This window comes from Cervus canadensis, chromosome 32 (assembly GCF_019320065.1).
Source record: "Cervus canadensis isolate Bull #8, Minnesota chromosome 32, ASM1932006v1, whole genome shotgun sequence".
Lineage (NCBI taxonomy): Eukaryota > Metazoa > Chordata > Mammalia > Artiodactyla > Cervidae > Cervus > Cervus canadensis.
Genome location: NC_057417.1, coordinates 35531218 through 35548349, shown reverse-complemented (window position 1 = coordinate 35548349; position 17132 = coordinate 35531218). Strand labels below are relative to the sequence as shown.

General features: G+C 60.1%; 1 protein-coding gene and 1 non-coding gene across 3 annotated transcripts in view; one reads left to right on the top strand and one right to left on the bottom strand.

Annotated features, from left to right (window-relative positions):
- The first annotated feature begins 355 nt into the window (after positions 1-355).
- Positions 356-17132, top strand: part of FAM20C (FAM20C golgi associated secretory pathway kinase) — a 32181-nt gene continuing 15404 nt past the window's right edge. For both annotated transcript variants that reach the window (XM_043455426.1, XM_043455425.1), the window contains exons 1-3: positions 356-974; positions 2710-2885; positions 7359-7437. In XM_043455426.1, coding sequence (XP_043311361.1) covers positions 361-974; positions 2710-2885; positions 7359-7437 — 869 coding nt within the window. In that variant the 5' untranslated portion in view covers positions 356-360. The remainder of the gene's footprint in view (positions 975-2709; positions 2886-7358; positions 7438-17132) is intronic.
- Positions 15839-15946, bottom strand: LOC122433691. The gene has a single exon (XR_006267174.1). It is a non-coding gene; the product is annotated as a U6 spliceosomal RNA (small nuclear RNA).

The following is a 17132-nucleotide window of genomic DNA, read 5'->3' as shown; positions in this document are numbered from 1 at the left end:
TCCCTGCGCGCCTGATGAGCGCGGCCGCGGCTCCGGAGACCCAAGCGGGCCGCTACGTTCGCGGGGCCTCACCAGGCTGCGCCCCTAGCTCCGCGGACCAGGGCCGCTGGGCCGGGCCGGCCGAGGGCGCCGCCGCTCCGGAGAGGCGAGAGGAAACTGCCCCGACATGGCCGGGCGAGCGGGCGCTTTGGCGTCGCGCGCCCTCCGCGTGGGACAGCTCCAGGGCTGGTAGCTGGTCGACGCCAGATGGACCTTGACCCGCGCCGCGGCACCGCGTTCGTGCCCAATCAAGGCTAGAGGGGCACTGGCGGGCGACGCTCCGGGGGCGCCCGGAGGTCCAGGCCGCGCTCGTCTGGGACCATGAAAATGATTCTGGTGCGCAGGTTCCGCGTGCTCATCCTGATGGCCTTCCTGGCGGCTTGCGCGCTGCACCTCGTGCTGGATCTGCTGCCCAAGCTGGAGCGGAGCGCCGCGCGGCCCTCGGGGGAGCCCGGCTGCTCCTGCGCGCAGCCCGCGGCGGAGGCGGCAGCCCCCGGATGGGCCCAGGCGCGCGGACACCCCGGAGGGGAGCTGGCGGCCGCAGCCTCCGCCGCCGGCGACGCGGGCTGGCCCAACAAGCACACGCTGCGCATCCTACAGGACTTCAGCTCCGACCCTTCCTCCAACCTCACGTCCCACTCGCTTGAGAAACTGCCCCCCGCAGCCGAACCGGCCGAGGGCGCCCCGCCGGGACAGGATCCCGGCGTCCCGCGTCCCCCAGACCCGGCTCACCGGCGGCTCCTCCCGGACTCCGGCCCGCGTGGACCTGTGCCGCCCCCTGGCCTGAGCCAGGACGGCTCCCTCCTAGCCAGGCTGTTCCAGCACCCGCTGTACCAGGCCCCCATTCCACCTCTAACGGAGGGCGATGTCCTCTTCAACGTGAACAGTGACATCAGGTTCAACCCCAAGGCAGCGACGGGGGAGAACCCAGACTGGTGAGTGGGGCGGTGGTCGTTGAGGTGGGTGCTGGAAGGCTGGACTCCAGAGGCAGCCAGGAGCCATCTGAGAATAAAGACCCACCCAGGGCCGCTTCCCGGGAGGTGCCCTTGCACATCCGAGGCGCTGTGTAAAGAGTGTCAGGGTCAGGGACTCCCCGGGGCGTGGACCTTGCAGTAGGAGCCGCAGAAAGGGGAGTTTGGGGGCACACAGCAGGCAGACTCCAGGCACTGCCTTTGTCTCCAGAATGACCGCCTCCCTGAGGAGGACTGCTGGGCGGCTGGGAGCTCTTCCCTGTGGCCACTGGCCTGGCAGGCAGGCGGGGCAGGCGGGAGCCGGGAAGAGTCGGCTCTGCACTTACGGGAAAGCAGGGCTGGCCTGCAGGGCCTGGTCTCTGGAGCGAAAGCGCTTCCTTGGGAAGCGACTGGCTGCCGGCTTCCAGGGACTTGGCAATGCTGCTCTGGTGGACACGTCAGGAAAGTCTGGAGCGGCCTAAGGAGCTTTGTAAACCACTCCCTGAGAACAAAATTAGTGAGGGGCGTGCTGACCCCCCTGAGGCATTACTGAGAGGCTCTCCCAGCCAGGTGCCAACCATGCCAGCTGCAGACAGCAGCAGCTCCCTAAAAGGCAAGTGGTGTCCCCAGGGGCATCCCTTTAACCGCTTTAAACCCCTGCCCCCAAGGCCCTCAGCCACACAGACCAAAGTAAGCAGATGCTGCAGCCCAGGGTGATGAAATATTAACCAGCAAGGCCAACATAAATAACTACCTGCGAAAGGTTACCCAAGCAGCTGAGGGGAAAGGCCAGCTTTCCAAAACATCTCATAAAAGCCTTTCTCCTTTGCATCTGGACCAGGCCCAGGGTTTTCGGTCTAAACACACCAAGGTGTTCGGTAGCCTCTGAGCTTTGTCTGCTGGCCAGGTTCACCGAAATGCTCAGCAATTTGAGAGGCAGAGCCATGAGCCAGGCCTGAGCCTCTTTGTAGGACAGAGAGAGAGTCCGGAGCAGCAGTCAGTGACGGGACCCCCGGACAGCTTCTTGTGACTTGTCGTGTCCATCGTGGGGCAGCATTTGGCTGAAAAGGCCTCACTTGCAGGTGAATTAGCACTTAGGTTCCGCTGTTCCCTCTGGCAGCAAACAGGGTCTGTCCTCCCTGCGACTGGCCCTTTGACTCCAGAGACAAGGACGGGCCACGTGGGCAGCAGGTCCTCGGTTTGCACTTGGACTGGAGTGAGCGCTACTCTCCTCTCTCCCCACCCAAGGCCGCTTCCTGAAAATCAAAGTTAGCCTCTTGCATCACTGCTGCCCTGAAGCAGAGCACCCAGCGAAGGCTTCAGCCAGACTGGGCTCGTCTGCCCTCAGGAAGGCAGCAGCCCCTCATACCCCAGGCTGGCAACATGCTGGCCAGGCTGTTTCGGAGACCCCAGGACAGACCCGGCGGGGCCTAGCGCTGACAGCTGGGTTTGGTCTCCTTTAGTTATAGCTGTCTCTGGCGTCTCTCGAGGGTAAGTGAGAATTACGGGCCTTCAGATATGTTATTAGTCGGTTGAACAACAGCCACAGAAAAAGTGCGGACGTCGCAGGGTCCTGTTTGAGCAGAGGCTCCTCTAAATAAACCCACGTTTGTTTGGATCCACAGTGAAAACCTTGGCGTCGGTGCCAACTCCCCCGTCCGTCCCGAGGCCTTGCTGTTTGTCCTTTCCCTGCTGACCTAGGTCACCTTCATTTGTGCAGGCCACATGAAGGTCCTGAGGATGGATTCCTGCCCACCGGGGAGGCGGCCGTGGACTCCTATCCCAACTGGCTCAAATTCCACATCGGCATCAACCGATATGAGTTGTACTCTCGACACAACCCAGCAGTGGAGGCCCTGCTCCGTGACCTGGGCACCCAGAAGATCACCAGTGTGGGTAGGTTCCCTTGTGCCCGGCTGGCTCCGTGCTAAAGCATCACCTCGTGGGCGAGTTATACCAGCAGCCTTCCTGGAGGAGGCGCCCACAGGCTTTCAGTGCTGTCTGTAGTTGAGGGGGGATGGTGGAGAGGGAAGGGCTGCCTTCTGCTGCAAAACAAGCAAGGTAGGACAAAATGCCACCCAGCCCATCCTATTATTCTGCTGGGCAGGGGGGTTGGGGCCAACTCTGCAGGTGAGGAAGGGTCAGCCCTGGCAGCCGCAGGGAGACACCGCAGAGAGGCCAGAGTCTCCTGAAGCTCACATCTGCTCCTGGATTCGGGGCGGACGGGGAGTGACCATGGCTCCACTCTGCCCGGGGCAGAGCCCCATGCACCGAGTAGTTTGGAGGTGACATCTCCGAGGACTTTGGGATCTGCTAAAGCAGAGGATTCAGGGCACCCAGTTACTGATTTCAAGAAAATGTGTCAGCAGTGGTCTCTAGGCGTGGAGGTTTGGTGCCATTGTTCTCAGGCCTATAGGCGATTGTTTGTGAAGGTCCCGGGTTAGTCACCAGTGGCTCCCAGAGCAGAGGGGGCGGGCAGAGGCCCTGGGTGGGAAGAGCAGTCCTGGGAGGCCCAGAGGGTGGAGGAGGACTCAGGAGCACGATGCTGGGAGCAGGGGACTCCAGGCAACGTCTTCCTGACGTCTGGACTGTCCTGTGGCTTAAAGGGCTCTGCTAACCAGGTTCTGTCTGTCGCCAGCGCCAGGGAACTGGGTGTTGCTTGCGAGGCTGGCAGCTGGGGGTTTCCAGAGCTTCTTAGAGGCTGTGTTGGGTGTCTCAGCCCGGCGCTGAGCTATTTCTGGCACCCGCCCTCCTCCAAGCATGTGGCTGTTCACCCTGAGAACACGATGAACACCCTCCTGGCCAGGGCAAGGTGGTGGTCTCCCCTGCTCGACGCCGCCCAGGAGGAATCTGAGCGCCTCCAGCCTCCCCCTGGGCTGGAAGTCGGTCTGTGCGGCCGGCGGGGACTGCTGGGGAGAGGCCGCAGCTGGCGTGTCCCCTGCCCTCCTGAACAGACAAGGCTGTTAGAGAAACACCCAGTGTGGTGACCACTCATCGTCTGTTCCACAGGCTCTCCTGAGCACTTCCACATCTCAGGGCCCCATCTGGGCAAGCAGTTGGGGTAAGCCCAACCCCGGCAGACTTCTGCTACATACTGACTTGCTTGTTTCCGGGGGCCCAGAAATGCACACGTGATGGGCAGAGAAAGTCCAGGGCGATAAGCGAGGAGGGGACCTCCCGGCAGGACCGGGTCCTGGATGGGGCAAAAGCTTTCATGGTGGAAGCTGGCAGGGAACACAGGACTTTGGGGGGAAACTACACCAGCATTGGAAAATTAGGGTTTAGGGAAGTGCAGCGTTCAAGCTTGTAGGCCACTATCCAGTGTGGTCTCCCATCTGTCCAGTAGGCTCAGGCACGTTGCGTCTTATTCCGGGAAGCTGGCCTGTGCACCAGGCGTGTGCTGTATTGACTTGGACCCTGAGCAGGGCCTTGGGTAGAGGCAGGGCTGGGAGGACCCCATGGACTGGCCAGGCTCCCCGTAGCCCTCAGGGCACAGCCGGCCGCCTGCCCCACTCTCACCGGACGTTGCTCTGTACCCAGGGTCCTGGGAGCCACTGGAGGAAGAGAACGGGCCTCTTCCGTACCCTGGGGACTGACCTTGGGCCACCCTCATCGGGTCCAACTGTCCCGGGCTTGGTGCCCAGGCTGCCTGACATCCCAGGGGCCAGGACCCCACCCCAGAGTTCTGGCTTGCTCTGTGCCCAGCGGTGGGACCTGGACTGAGGGCCTGCCCAGCTGTGTCCTGCGGGCTGTTGGAGCTGCTCTCATTGCTGGATGACCCTGGCCAGCTGGCCCTAATCCAGCACGTTCCTTGGGGCCATGGGCTGGTCAGAACCCAGGGTGTCACTCACAGTGCCTGATGAGCATGGGAAGACTGGTGACGGCCCTGGGCGGCATTCCCCGTGGTGAACAGCGGGCCGGGGGTGTCCCGGTTCCCCCGTCATGGGCCCGAGTGGCTCTGGGCAGACAAATCCAGCTCTGTGGGCCTCCTGGAGTCTCTGTGGATCACAGAGGTGGTCATAACCTCGAGCCTGTAATCTCCAGCTTGCAAATCCAAAATCATAACCCATTTAACAGCAAAACCCGACCCAACATGAACGGACATGGAGGCAAAAGCTAAAATGAGAGGCTGTTTCTGAATCTTCGTTTTTCTCGCTTGGAGTGAACGTTCTCACATTCCTCTGTGGACACAGCAGTGTGTTTAAGTCCCGGGCTCTGCCCCCAGCCCGCCCCGGCTGCAGGTCCTCTGGAATGGATGCCCCTGCGCCTCTTGTCACCTGAACGCTTCTGCTCCCAGAGATCTTGAAGGAGGGTGTGTGTCTGAAGCCTGCCTCAGGGGCTGCTGAGAGGTGGGAGCAGAGGCTGTGGCACCTCTGTGCGGGGCGGCGGCGCTGGGCAAGCCGGAGTCCAGTGAAGGCCTTGGCTGGATGCTCAGCCCCACTCCGCGCGGCCTTGGGCCCGGAGGTGCTCCCACGGACTCACAATTGGGAGGAGACCCTCTTCCTGGAGAAGCAGAGCATCACACTGGGAGTGGGGCTGGTCTGGCCAGGTGCAGGCCTCCCCTGGAGAATGGACGCTTTCCCTGAGCGGGGGTGGGGGTGGGGGTGGGGTGGTGGCCCTCCCATCCCTCCCATCCAGCTGGACATTTTGATTAAAAACCCCACTGCTGAGACAGTGGTTTCTGACTGGTCCCTTGGCCTCACAGAGCCACAGGGTGGATTTAGAGACAGGGGTCCCTGGATAAGAGCTGTCTGCTGCTGGGGGCCCTGCCCCTGGCACTACTGTGACCTGGGGGTGGGTGCAGCCCTCAGAGGCCCCGTGGGAGTCTGGGGTGCAGCACTTCATGGGAGCCTGGAACCAACCTTGGAAGTCAGGGTTCAGCAGCACTGTCCTTTTGAGCTTAAAATAGAAGAAGAGCTAGAAATCCAGCCCGTCTCCCAAGTCCTGTCCTGCAAATAAGGGAACAGGCTTCCAAGAGGGCGGGCTTGCCCGTGGTCAGCTCATTCCTGCCCCTAGCTCCCGACTTGGTCCTGCCCTGAGCGGTCTCTTCAGTCTTGGAACGTGAGAGAAGGTGTGGCAAAGAGAGTGGCTCCTTCCAGACCCCCAGAGAGATTTCTTTATCGCTGGGCTCCTGGCTGCGTGGTAATGACCCTGGCTGCCTTTAGAGAGTTCAGATGTTATCTGCCTCCATTCAGCTTGAAGCCAGGCCTATGGAGGCCTGGGCCTTGCTGGTGACGATGGTGACGATTAAATCAATAGCGTGGACAATTACACGTACAGAGTAAATGACCCAATTGACTACTCTGTGCTCTGAGTCATTTAAAAAGAAGTCACGTAGCAGGAAAGGATTCCGGCAGCCTCTGACCTGAAGCATAGGCCCTGCAGTTGTTCGTCCAGGTCAGGATGGAGCCGTGGGTGGAGCTGAGCAGAGGTGATGGCTCCACTGGACAGATGCCCCAGACACTCACTGGCCTGCTCGAGCAGCCGCCCCCGGGGCCTGGAGGCCGTGAGGCCACCCTGCCTAATGAGCAGGCCCCTCAGGAGGGCAGCTCCGGCCCTAGGAAGGCCACAGTCCCAGCCCACCCAGGGACACCACCGCTTTGGGCCCTAGTGCCTGGAGCTCTTCCGATTCATCGGCGGGGAACCGAAAGTGCCCCGTAAGCCGGATGCCTAGCCCGGGGCCAGAAGGCCTCTGTCATCCCGGAGGAAGGACCCAGGCACCTCGGGGCTCCAGGGGGAGGCGGCGAACAGCTGCGTCCTGTCTCCGTTCTCTCTGCTGTCAGGCGGAAGCAGAAGGACAGAGCGCCCGTGGTGCTGACCCAGCGCCCGCTCCGTCCACCCTGAGCCAACGCGGCCGTGTCCCTGGACTCCAGCGGACGGCTTTCTGAGTGGGTTCAGTCCGAGCCCCAGGCGGGAGCTGCTTTCCACAGGGGGTGCTGTGGTTTCCCTTTCCTGTGAGTGGGTCTCAGCCCTGCCCCAGCCCCATGGGGGCGCTGGGCGAGGGTGTGGAGCCCCACTTCGAGAGAGGCGGCTGCAGTCGGGGGAGCGGAGGAGCGGCCTAGGGCGCCAGCCGGTGGGGAGCTGCACCCCGCCCCCCCTGTGCGGCCCTCCGATCCCTCCACCGTCGTCCCGGTTCCCAGGCCCGGCTGCCCTCCTGCTACGGCTCCTCCAGCCCGGGCGGCCCTTCCTGACCCTGAGCGCTCCGCCTGTCTCAGGCCTCAGTCCCAGACTCTCGCTCACCGCCGCGCCCTCACGTTGCGTCCACACCACGGCCTGTGCCCGGGTCTCGGGCCCCCCTCTCCCCCATGCGTCCGCGCTCACAGGCCTCTGCGGGCAGCAGCTGACCATGCTCTTTCCCTCCCACTGCAGCCATGAAGTCGGGCGGCACACAGCTCAAGCTCATCATGACTTTCCAGAACTACGGGCAGGCACTGTTCAAACCCATGAAGTAAGTGCCCGGCCAGCGGGCGGGGAGGGGGCGAGGGCCGTGAGGTCGCATCTCAGCTGCTCAGCCCTGGTCTTCTCACCAGAAGACAGCCAGGCTTTATGTGCATGGGCACACCTGTGCCCATGAAGCTTTATTTCTGAAGCTAGTAGGTCAGCTGATTTGACCCCTGATCCCTATTCCAGATAAAATAGAAACCGTGCTCCCCAAATCAAAAGGAAGCACTCAGTGGCATCTGAAAATCGTGGGGACTGTGGAGAAGGGACGTTTGGAAAGCAGACAGCCCCAGAGACTCACCACGCACGTCTGTGGCATGTGATGTCCACTCTGGCAGTCCTGGGGCTTGGGTGTCTCCCGTGGGCCGTTCAGTTAGTTTCACACGGGGCCGTCTCTGCCCTGACGAGAGGGTTCATCATGTTTAAAGCACGGGCCGCACCCCCAAGGGTCCGTGAGGCCACTCAGTGTCAGTGTGTGGAGGAAGTTCACATCTCCTTGTGGACTAGGGAAGACAACTGGCCAACCCCTGCTTTGTGACTGTACCGACCACCCAGGTGCACACGCCCCCAGCGTTCGGGGGGGTGACGCGGGCTGCACGTGGGCTCCGTGGGCCCTGGAGGAGACTGGATCCCCTGGCACCGCGGGCCCCTGCGCGCCCTCTCAGGCTGGAGCGCCCCTTCAGGCCCCTGATATCCCGGCGATGTGCTGGGGAGGAGGGTGCTCCAGGCGGGGTCGGGCTCCCACTCTCACTGCTGGCCCTCCCTGGCGGTCACAGGAATCCAGGACAAGCACCAAAACCCACCACGTCCTTGTCACTCCCTCAGCCGCACTTTGGGGCACAGGCCTCCCGTCTCCGGGGTGCGTCGAACACAGTCCAGCAGACTGACCCCGGATGTGTGCAGACCCGCAGGTGGGCCCATGCCTGGCCCTGGGGGTGGGAGCCGAGTGGCGCGGGCAGGGCAGCCTCTGCTGGGGCCCCAGAGCTCGGGGCTTTGTGCTGCTGGGACTCAGACGGGCCGGCGGGGGCGGCGGCTCTGGGCTCTGCGCCTTGGCTTGGGGTGGGGGGGCTCTCGGGGGACTCTCCCGGGTCAGTCCTCTCCTTGGGCATCCAGCCGTGCTGTGTGTGCAGGTGCCCTGGGGCTACGCCCACGTCGAGGGCTTGCACAGCATGTGGTTTAGTGCACAAGCACCTCTGTGGGGTGGAAGTGTCATTGTTGTTATTATTCTGCCAGGTAAAGATGCGGGAATCAGGGCTTGGTGAGGCGGCAAGACCGCCCGAGGCTGACCAGACTCTGGAGCCTCCCAAGGCCAGGGCGCCCAGCCTCTAGCCCCCCTCGGCCTCCCCGGCCTCCCCCTACTGCCGGGTGACCGTCACCTCCATGGTCACAGCAGGCGCGAGTGGCGGCTGCTGGTCTGGCAAACCCGGGCAGCCAGGCTTCGGAGGCCACTTAGAAAGGCCGCAGAGTTCACGTCTGCCCCCTTCTGCCCTGAACTCTCTGCCCTCAGCCTGTGTGTGCCAGAAAGGACGTCAGGGTTCCTGTCCGAAGGCCACACACGGAGGGTCAGCCTAGGGCGCAGCTCATGTCCCATGGGCTGAGGCTGAGGCTGGGCTGAAGCCGTGGAAACAGTGTAGGGAATCCCCTGGTGGCCGGGGAAGCTGAGGCCGGGAGGACGGGGCGTATGCACGGCCAGCCTCCCTGCACGCTGCGCTCCGGGAAGGGGGCCCTGGCCGCAAGGCAGACTCTGCTAGGCTCACGCTGCTGACCTCACACCCTGGCCAGCCCTCCCGCCGCTCCTGCTGGCCCGGCACACGCCCGCCCTGGCTCCGGGCTCTGACCCGCCCCAAGTCCGGCATCTGCTGAGGTCTGGTCGCTGGCAGCCGCCACCCTCCTGATGACCCCGCGCCACACCATTCCTGCCCCCACAGCCATGGTCTGAGCAGGAAAGCAGCTGTGGTTTCTGGCCATAGCATTAAGAAAATAAATATATGATTAATAATTCCCTTTTAAAAAAAAAAAAGCTTTCTTCGGTGAGCTCATAATATCTTAGTAAGCTGAATGTTTTGAATTAATCAGGTGGTAGTTTTCTCTGAGATCCTGAAGGATTGTGCTGAGAGGACCCAGGCAGAAACAGTCCTGGGGCAGGAGCGGAGCCGGGCAGGGCTGCAGGGTGCGATCCCCGTGGTGTGAGGGGGCCACTCATAGTCTAATGGGTATATTTTAATAGACGTTGAAAAGTGTATAACTAGCACATTAGCCTGTCAGTTGCTGGATTGTCTTGCTTTTAGTGTTAGAGCAAGATGTTTTAGCACCTTTATCCAGATACAATTCACATAGATCGAAATTCAGCCACTTGGAGTCTGTCACCCAGTAGCTCTCAGCATATTCACAGAACTGCACAGCCATCCCCACAGTGTTGAACTGCTCCGTTACTCCGGAAAGAAACTTTGTGAAGAGTTGTCCTTCCTCCAGGCCTGGACACACCTAATCTGCTTCTCGTCACTGTGGACTTGCCCATCCTGGGATTTCACGTGAACAGTATCAGTCGCTGTCGGCCTCTGTGTCTGCTTCTTTCGCTGAGCATTGGGTGTTCAGGGTTCGTCCACGTCGTGGCGAGTGTCTGAGCCTCCTTCCTTTCTGTGGCCAAACACTGAACAATGCTCCCTGCTGTGAATGGGCCACGTTTTACTTGACTTACTTGCTTTACTTTACTTTCATCTGTCAACGGGTATTTGCCTTATTTCCACTTTTTGAGTGTATGGATAATGTTGTATGAACATTTGTGTTCAGGTTTTTGGGTAGATATGTATTTTCATCTCTCTTGGGTGTAAACCTAGGAGTGGAATTGCTGGGTCCAGAATAACTCAGTGTTACTGTCTGAAAAGCTGCAGCCGCTTCTCCCGGCAGCTGCCCGCCCCAGCGATCTCTGCAGGCTCTGCAGCCCTTGTCTTTATCATCCCTGTTGATCTTCACCATCCTGGTGGGGGTGGACCGCGTCTCTCTGCGGTTCTGACTCACAGTTCTCTCCTGACTAATGACTGCGAGCATCTTTGCACGTCCTGTTGGCCATTTGGATCTTCTTTGGAGAAACGTCTGTTCAGATCTTTTGCCACTTGCTGTTCAGTTGGTCGTCTCTCTATTAGTAAGTTGTGAGAATTCTTCATGTATTTGGGTTCAAGATCCTTATCACACACATGGTGTCTTTTGAGGCACAAGGCTCTCATCTGGAGGGTGTTGGGTTCAACTGTCATGCCGTTGCTCGTGCTTTAGTGCAGTATTTAAATTTTAACATCAGAAAAAGTCCATGCTAGCTCACAGTGGTACCGGTGATGTGTGTGCCTGGATGGAAGCCCTGGTGTGTCCACAGAGACAGGAGGCCTGACAAGGCCATTCGTGTGTGACCTCCAGTAAGTTCCTTCCCTCCCCGGGACTCAGTTTACCCATCTGTCAACGAGGGCGTTGTAAGCAGAGGACCGAGGTCTAAACTCTACTGGACTGGCTTTAGGAGACAGGGCACCACGTTTATGGAAGGAAGCCGGGAGGGGTTGGCGGTTTGGCGAGGCGGAGCGAGACAGCACAGATAAGCCAGAGTGTGCATCAGATTCCACCGTGCTCCTTAAAAGGGAAGCTTCCAGCCTGCTCATGACGCTGGCTGTGACCACCTCCTGGTAGAAATGTGCATTCAGCCACCGCACTCACAGTGAGCCCAGCCTGGCCTCCTGCCTCTGAGGGCCTTGACCCTGGGGCGCAGGGCCTGGTGCTCAGGCCTGGTCTGCAGGACAGACAGAGGAAGGAGGGCTGAGCACGAGTGTGAACGTCAAGTGGGCATCACCCCAGGCCAGGAGTCCAGCCTGGAGGAGGAGACACATTCTAGGACTGGGTGGCCTCTGAAGGCTGGAGGCCCAGGACCACTGTGTAGAGGACTACATCAGAGGCTTTCTAAACTGAGATTAATTTAAACGAGATGAAGTTGCAGCCTAGTCTTTCTCCACACCTGGGCATCAGGGGTTGCATGGCTGGTGGTGCCATGTTGGACATGCCCAAAGTCACAGAAAGTTCCCTGGGACAGAACTTGGGGGGAGATGAGGCCAGGCAGCTGGAGACAGGCAGGGGCCAGGCCCTGGCAGGCATCTGAACCTGGATGTGATCTCTTCCCCCGCTGTGCAGGGACAGAGCTGGGAGGGTGGGAGGGCTCACCGGGAACCAGAGGTGAGGTGTGGGGTGAGGACGGGGACAAGCCTGGGTCCCAGAGACAAGTGGAGGGAGGCAGACACCCTGGGCATGGGGACGGACTTGCTGGGGCGAGAGAATGAAGGCTTCCGGCCTGGGGGACAGTGGCCAGGGGGCCTTGCGGGGGGTGTCCAGGCAGGCCAGGAGCACAAGGCGGGGCCGCATTGTGGAGGGCATCCTTGTTGTGAGGCCTTGCAGCCCCCGTGCCATCTCTGGGCCACAGTTGCCTTCTGCTGCTTGAGGCTGGACAACAGGAAGCTTTGGGTCCCGGCCCTTCTGGGACCTCTCTGTCTTCGACCAGTAAGGCCTTGGGTTCATACTGGTGGGGGTCTGGGAGCCACTGCAGCACCCTCCCCAGGTCCATCCTTGCTAATTGTCTGGGTGTCCTGGGGTTTGCAGTTTTGACTTGTAGGCGTTAGAGGGATGACAAATACTGAGTGCGCTGTTTAGGGTGCACAGCTGAATGAAGGCTGCAGACCTAGCCGCAACTGTGCTTCTGCTCAGGTCACTGGCCAGCAGAGACTCATCACTCCCCACAGCCTGCTGAGGCTGCTTTGAAGTCCCCATCTCCACCAAAACAGCCGGGTCACCACCTGAGAGTTTGGAACCCAGAGCTACAATGCCCTCTGTGCCACGTGTGGTTTGGGATCCAAAGCATGTTCAGGCGCGGGGAGGGAAGGAAAGCACCCCTGCCCCCGGGTCACCGTGAAGAGAAAATAACTCCAACAGCAAGACGACACTCCCGGGACAGACGGGCCTGCCGCCGGAACTCCGCAGGCCCAGCCTTGCTTGCAAACCAGAAGAGAAAGAGAAAAGCCCCGTGGGCCAGGCTCAGCGAATCTGAAATGGGTCATTTCGAGTCTGGCTTAACGAGCACCTGTTGTCCAAGGCTCAGGAGCTGGGGGGACCGTGGGAGGTATCCCCAAGGAAGGCCCCAACTTGGCCTGGAGGCAGGTGGGGCTGAGGTCGTAGGTGCAGGAAAGGGCACCACGCCAGGCCTCGTGGGCCAGACAGAGAGGCCACTGTTAGCCTGTAGACCTGGTTGTAGACAGGGAGGCTGAAGCTCAGAGTGGCAGGGGACGTGCCCGAGGGCACCGGCCAGCAGGAGGTGGAGCTGGAGAGACCACTGAAAGTGGAAGTGAGCGTCACTCAGTCATGTCCGACTCTTTACGACCCCATGGATTCCATGGGATTCTCCAGGCCAGAATACTGGAGTGGGCAGCTGTTCCCTTCTCCAGGGGATCTTCCCAACCCAGGGATGGAAGCCAGGTCTCCCGCATTGCGGGCAGATTCTTTACCAACTGAGCCACCAGGGAAACCACTGTGTGACGGAGTGGCCACTGCATGGTCTGTATTCAGATCTCAGAGCAGTGGCCGCTGTGATCTTCGACATCAGTAACACGTAGGTTCCTTCCTGGCTCCTTAAGTTGTAGCGCAGTTTGATTGTAAGCCCGCGTATCCACACCGTGTGGGCGTCGGGGCTGCGTGGGGAAGCATTAGCACCCAGGCCGCTTAGGGCCTCAGGAAGCTCGTCTCTCTCCAGAGTCCAGAGTCAGAGACCATGGTGTCACAGGACCACCTCCCCAAAGGCTCCAGAGGGTCCCTCCTGCCTTTTCCCTCCCGAGCGTGGCGTCGAGTCTTCGCTCTGTGCCTGTGGCCACATCACTCCCATTGCCACTTCCGTTGTCACGCGGCCTCTCCCGTGTGTCTCAGTCCAAATCACCCTCTTCTTATGAGGACGTCGGGCACTGAACTCAGGACCAGCCTGATCCACCGGGATCCCGTCTGCCACGTCCCTATTTCCAAACAAGGCCACAGTCACAGGCTGGGTTAGGACTTGGGAAGACGACGCAGCCCTCTCCCACGTCCCCACATCCGGGTGAGACTGAGCTCTGCGTGTCCCCACACCGCTTCCCAAGACCTGGTGGCGAACGCAGGAAAGTGTTTCCATCTTTGCTGTGGATGGGTTCACCGGCCACCTGCCTTGGTTTCCTCTGTATGTTGGACAAGGGGGGGTTGATTAGATCAGGGGCAAATGTTATCAGTGCTGGTAAAACTCAGCACAGCTTTAGCTTTACCAACACTTCGAGTTCCCCACTTTCCCACCTTCTTAAAATATACATTTGCATTGACTGGAGCATTCATACAGAAATGCACACGGATGGTAAGCAGATCTTTGCAGCACAGGCAAGTAACCAGGCGCCCAAATCAGGAACAGCAGGCAGCCCCCAGGCTCTGGTGACCCCTGCAGTTTCCACCTCCCAGGGTGACCCCCTGCCCTCCAGTTCCTGACGCGGGAATCCTCACTTCCTTGCCCCCATCCCTTGCTGCCGGTTTGTCTGTGAGATGCCTCCCCCAGTGCCCAGGCTGGGTGCCAGTGCCCGTGATGGCAGTACATGCAGAGCCTGGACTGCTCACAAGCTGCGAACGCGCTGCCCCCTGGAACAGGCCAAGCCTAACCCCTGTGTCTGGCCCGTGGGGCTCACTCCCTGCATTTGCAAGCAGCAGCTCCCCTCTGTCCTGCCCTGGGCGCCTTGGTCTGGAGGAAGCCCTGTGGAGGTGCGTTGCTGCCGGCCCTGCAGGGACTCAGGCCCGCCGCTGCCCACCGCGTGTTCCTTGTTCGTGCTGCAGCCTGGTCTCCCCGAGGCTGCTGCGCTGGGCCAGGGTTTCCCGCTCCAGGGGGCCACGCCCTTCTCGTCTCGAGCTCGTCAGGATTCTACAGCTTCCGCTCCGACTGGCAGAGGCAGGACCCTGTCACTGATGTGTCAGGTTGTTTTATTTTTATCACCAGCTCTGCTTCAAGGAGGAGGAAATTGAGGCTCCAAGGTCTAAATGTGATTTAGGAGTGGGTGGCCAGCCAGGGCTTGCTGGGGCCCAAGGGTCTCAGACGTCAGGTCCCGGCCTGTTGGGCACAGCTGACTGGGGAGCCCCGGACCCGGGGTCTCTGCTGGGGATGGGGGGGTGCCCACACCGCCTGCTCCTCTCAGAGGCACCGCGCAAGAAGAGACTCTAAGTACACAGGCTCCTGTTGTGGAGGAGAGGGTGTGTGTGTGTGTGTGCGTGCGCGCGCGCACAGGAGCGTGCGCGCACGAGCCTCTCCCGGAGAATCCGGCCCTGAGCAGCTGTCCCGAGGCCCCGGAATTCCTCGGGGCCAAGGGGCACATAGGCAGCAGCAGAAGCGCTGAAGGCGGGAGGCCACCTCTTGCTGGAGCTCAGCCTCCCCGCCCCCCGTGGCTGCGCTGTGCGCTGCTGGCCTGGCCTACCCACCTCAGCGGGCCGCTGGCACCCAGCTCCCCTCCCTGCACTTACCCCAGCCCTGTATGCTGGGCTTCCCAGAGCCCTGCGGTTTGTCCGTAGCCTCGGTTGACCCCCACTGAGCCCTGGGTGCGGCGCTGTGGGGCTGCTATGTGACCCATCCAGTGTCCCCGGGAATCAGAGGCCAAGAGGAGGGCCCGTCCCGGGCCGCCCCACGGGTCCTTGTGGCTGGCCCAGCCCTTATGCTGGGCCGCTGCCGTCCACGGGCTCGAGGGCCCGGGGCACCGTCACTCCAGCTCCACAAACGCCCTGCTGGCTTGCCGTGGGCCCAAACTGCATAATTCAGGTGACCACAGGAGTCCACTGTCTTCTCCTGTTCCCACTGGGAATTTGGAGTGATTAATAATTCTGTAACTGTTGCAGGAAGGTTGGCAGGGAAGTAGGTACACAGTAAAAGCTTCGTACAACCTGCTGCGAGCGTAGTTCTGGCCCAGCCCTGCGTCGCCCCCGTCAAGCAGGTGGGGCCCGTGCTGTCTCCCAGGCCCTCCAGCTTCCTCAGGACACCCACCCTGGCAGGCCATGGCATGTTTCCTTGGGAGCTTCTGGGAAAGATTATCCCCTCTGTTCAAATCAAAGCGAGCAAGTCGTTCTTTCCAAAAACGCCCTGCACAACAGCGCGGAGGGTCTCTTTGTGCTTCTGTCTGCTGTTCGGGTCTCTGGGCTCTGCTCCCTGGGGGTTGTCGCTGTGCTGTCATGAAAGGGGCAGAAGATGAAAAGGAGGGAGGAAACTCTGGCCATAGTTCCCTCGTGCTGGGAAAGAGGCCACGTTGGGGGTCTCAAGAGTAGTTTGATCAGCTGGTTGTTTTTTATGCCCCAACAGGAAATATTGCGTACCTGAGCTCTTTTTTTTTTTTTTTTTTTTTAAAAATATGGAACGCTTCACGAATTTGCGTGTCATCCTTGCGCAGGGGGCCATGCTAATCTTCTCTGTATCGTTCCAATTTTAGTATATGTGCTGCCGAAGCGAGCACGTACCTGAGCTCTTAAAAAGCCTTAAGAATGAGCCTGAATCTATCCCCTATGCTGGGGAAGAAAAACAGCATCACAGCAGTCACCTTGGTGCTAAATATTTACTCCACAGTGCCGTAGGCTAGGGGCAGCTTTTCTTTCCTTGAATAAAAAGGTGAGGAACAGGGGCTTAAATACAGAAAGAAATGAACTGGGGGCCTGTGTACACGGTCGCCATGCACTCATTTCCACTCTAATTCTATTCCTTAGTCACGTCCTCAAACCCCAGACGAGCTGGCAGAACAGTATTTAGAACAGAGTAGATCTTCCACTTTCAAGCAGATCTACCCCCCGATCCCCGCCTCTTTGCCTTGGAAAGCGAGTGTCACTACAGTTCCTTTTAATGGAAGCGATGTCAGACTTGCTTTATAGTTAGATCTTTGAATTGTTTTCAGATTGGTTTGCATGAAATCCACCTTAAGGCACTTGAGTGTCTTCTGAGTTATTTTACCCAACCATAAGTGAGCGACTTGTCCCATGTCCCACTTTGAAGACCTGTCTGTTGGAGACCCTGGGGGGGGGGGATTGGGTGGGGTGGAAGCCCCTTGGGACCCCCTGATGGCGGCCAGTCAGAGCTGGGCGCTGATGCGCTGGGCCCTGATGCTCTGGCCCATGGCCTGCGGGGGGCGGCCCACTCTGTGCCTGAGTCCCGTCCTCGGGTTGGTCATCCTGAGGCCCGTGGCCTTCAGGAAAGTCCTCCTCGACAGGAAGATAGGATGGTAGGAGTGGACTGCAGGTGCCCGAGGTTCTGAGTAAGACAAGTGCCTTCTCCCAAACAGATCCCCACCCCCACAGGGGCCAGAATTAGCAGAGCTACTGACGGATCGGCTGGCCCGCCCTGAACATCTGCCACTGAAACCCTGATATTAAACAGCTTAATATATCTCCTTAATGACAAGGTGGCTGCCGTCTGCCGTGTGAGTGGCAGGAGACTCGGGACAGAAAGGCTGGCTTCTGCTCCCTCGCCCACCTGGTGCGTCTGGCAAGAAGCAAGGTCTCCCTGTGGGCTCGGCCCCCATCGGGAGCCAGAGCCTCGTCCCCAAGGTGGCCTCCACCCCAGGGTACCACCTGGTCAGCATCAGGGTCTTCACAGAAGTGGGGGGTCAGGGCCCGAGGACAGGGCGGTCACCTGGACTCCTGAGCAGACCT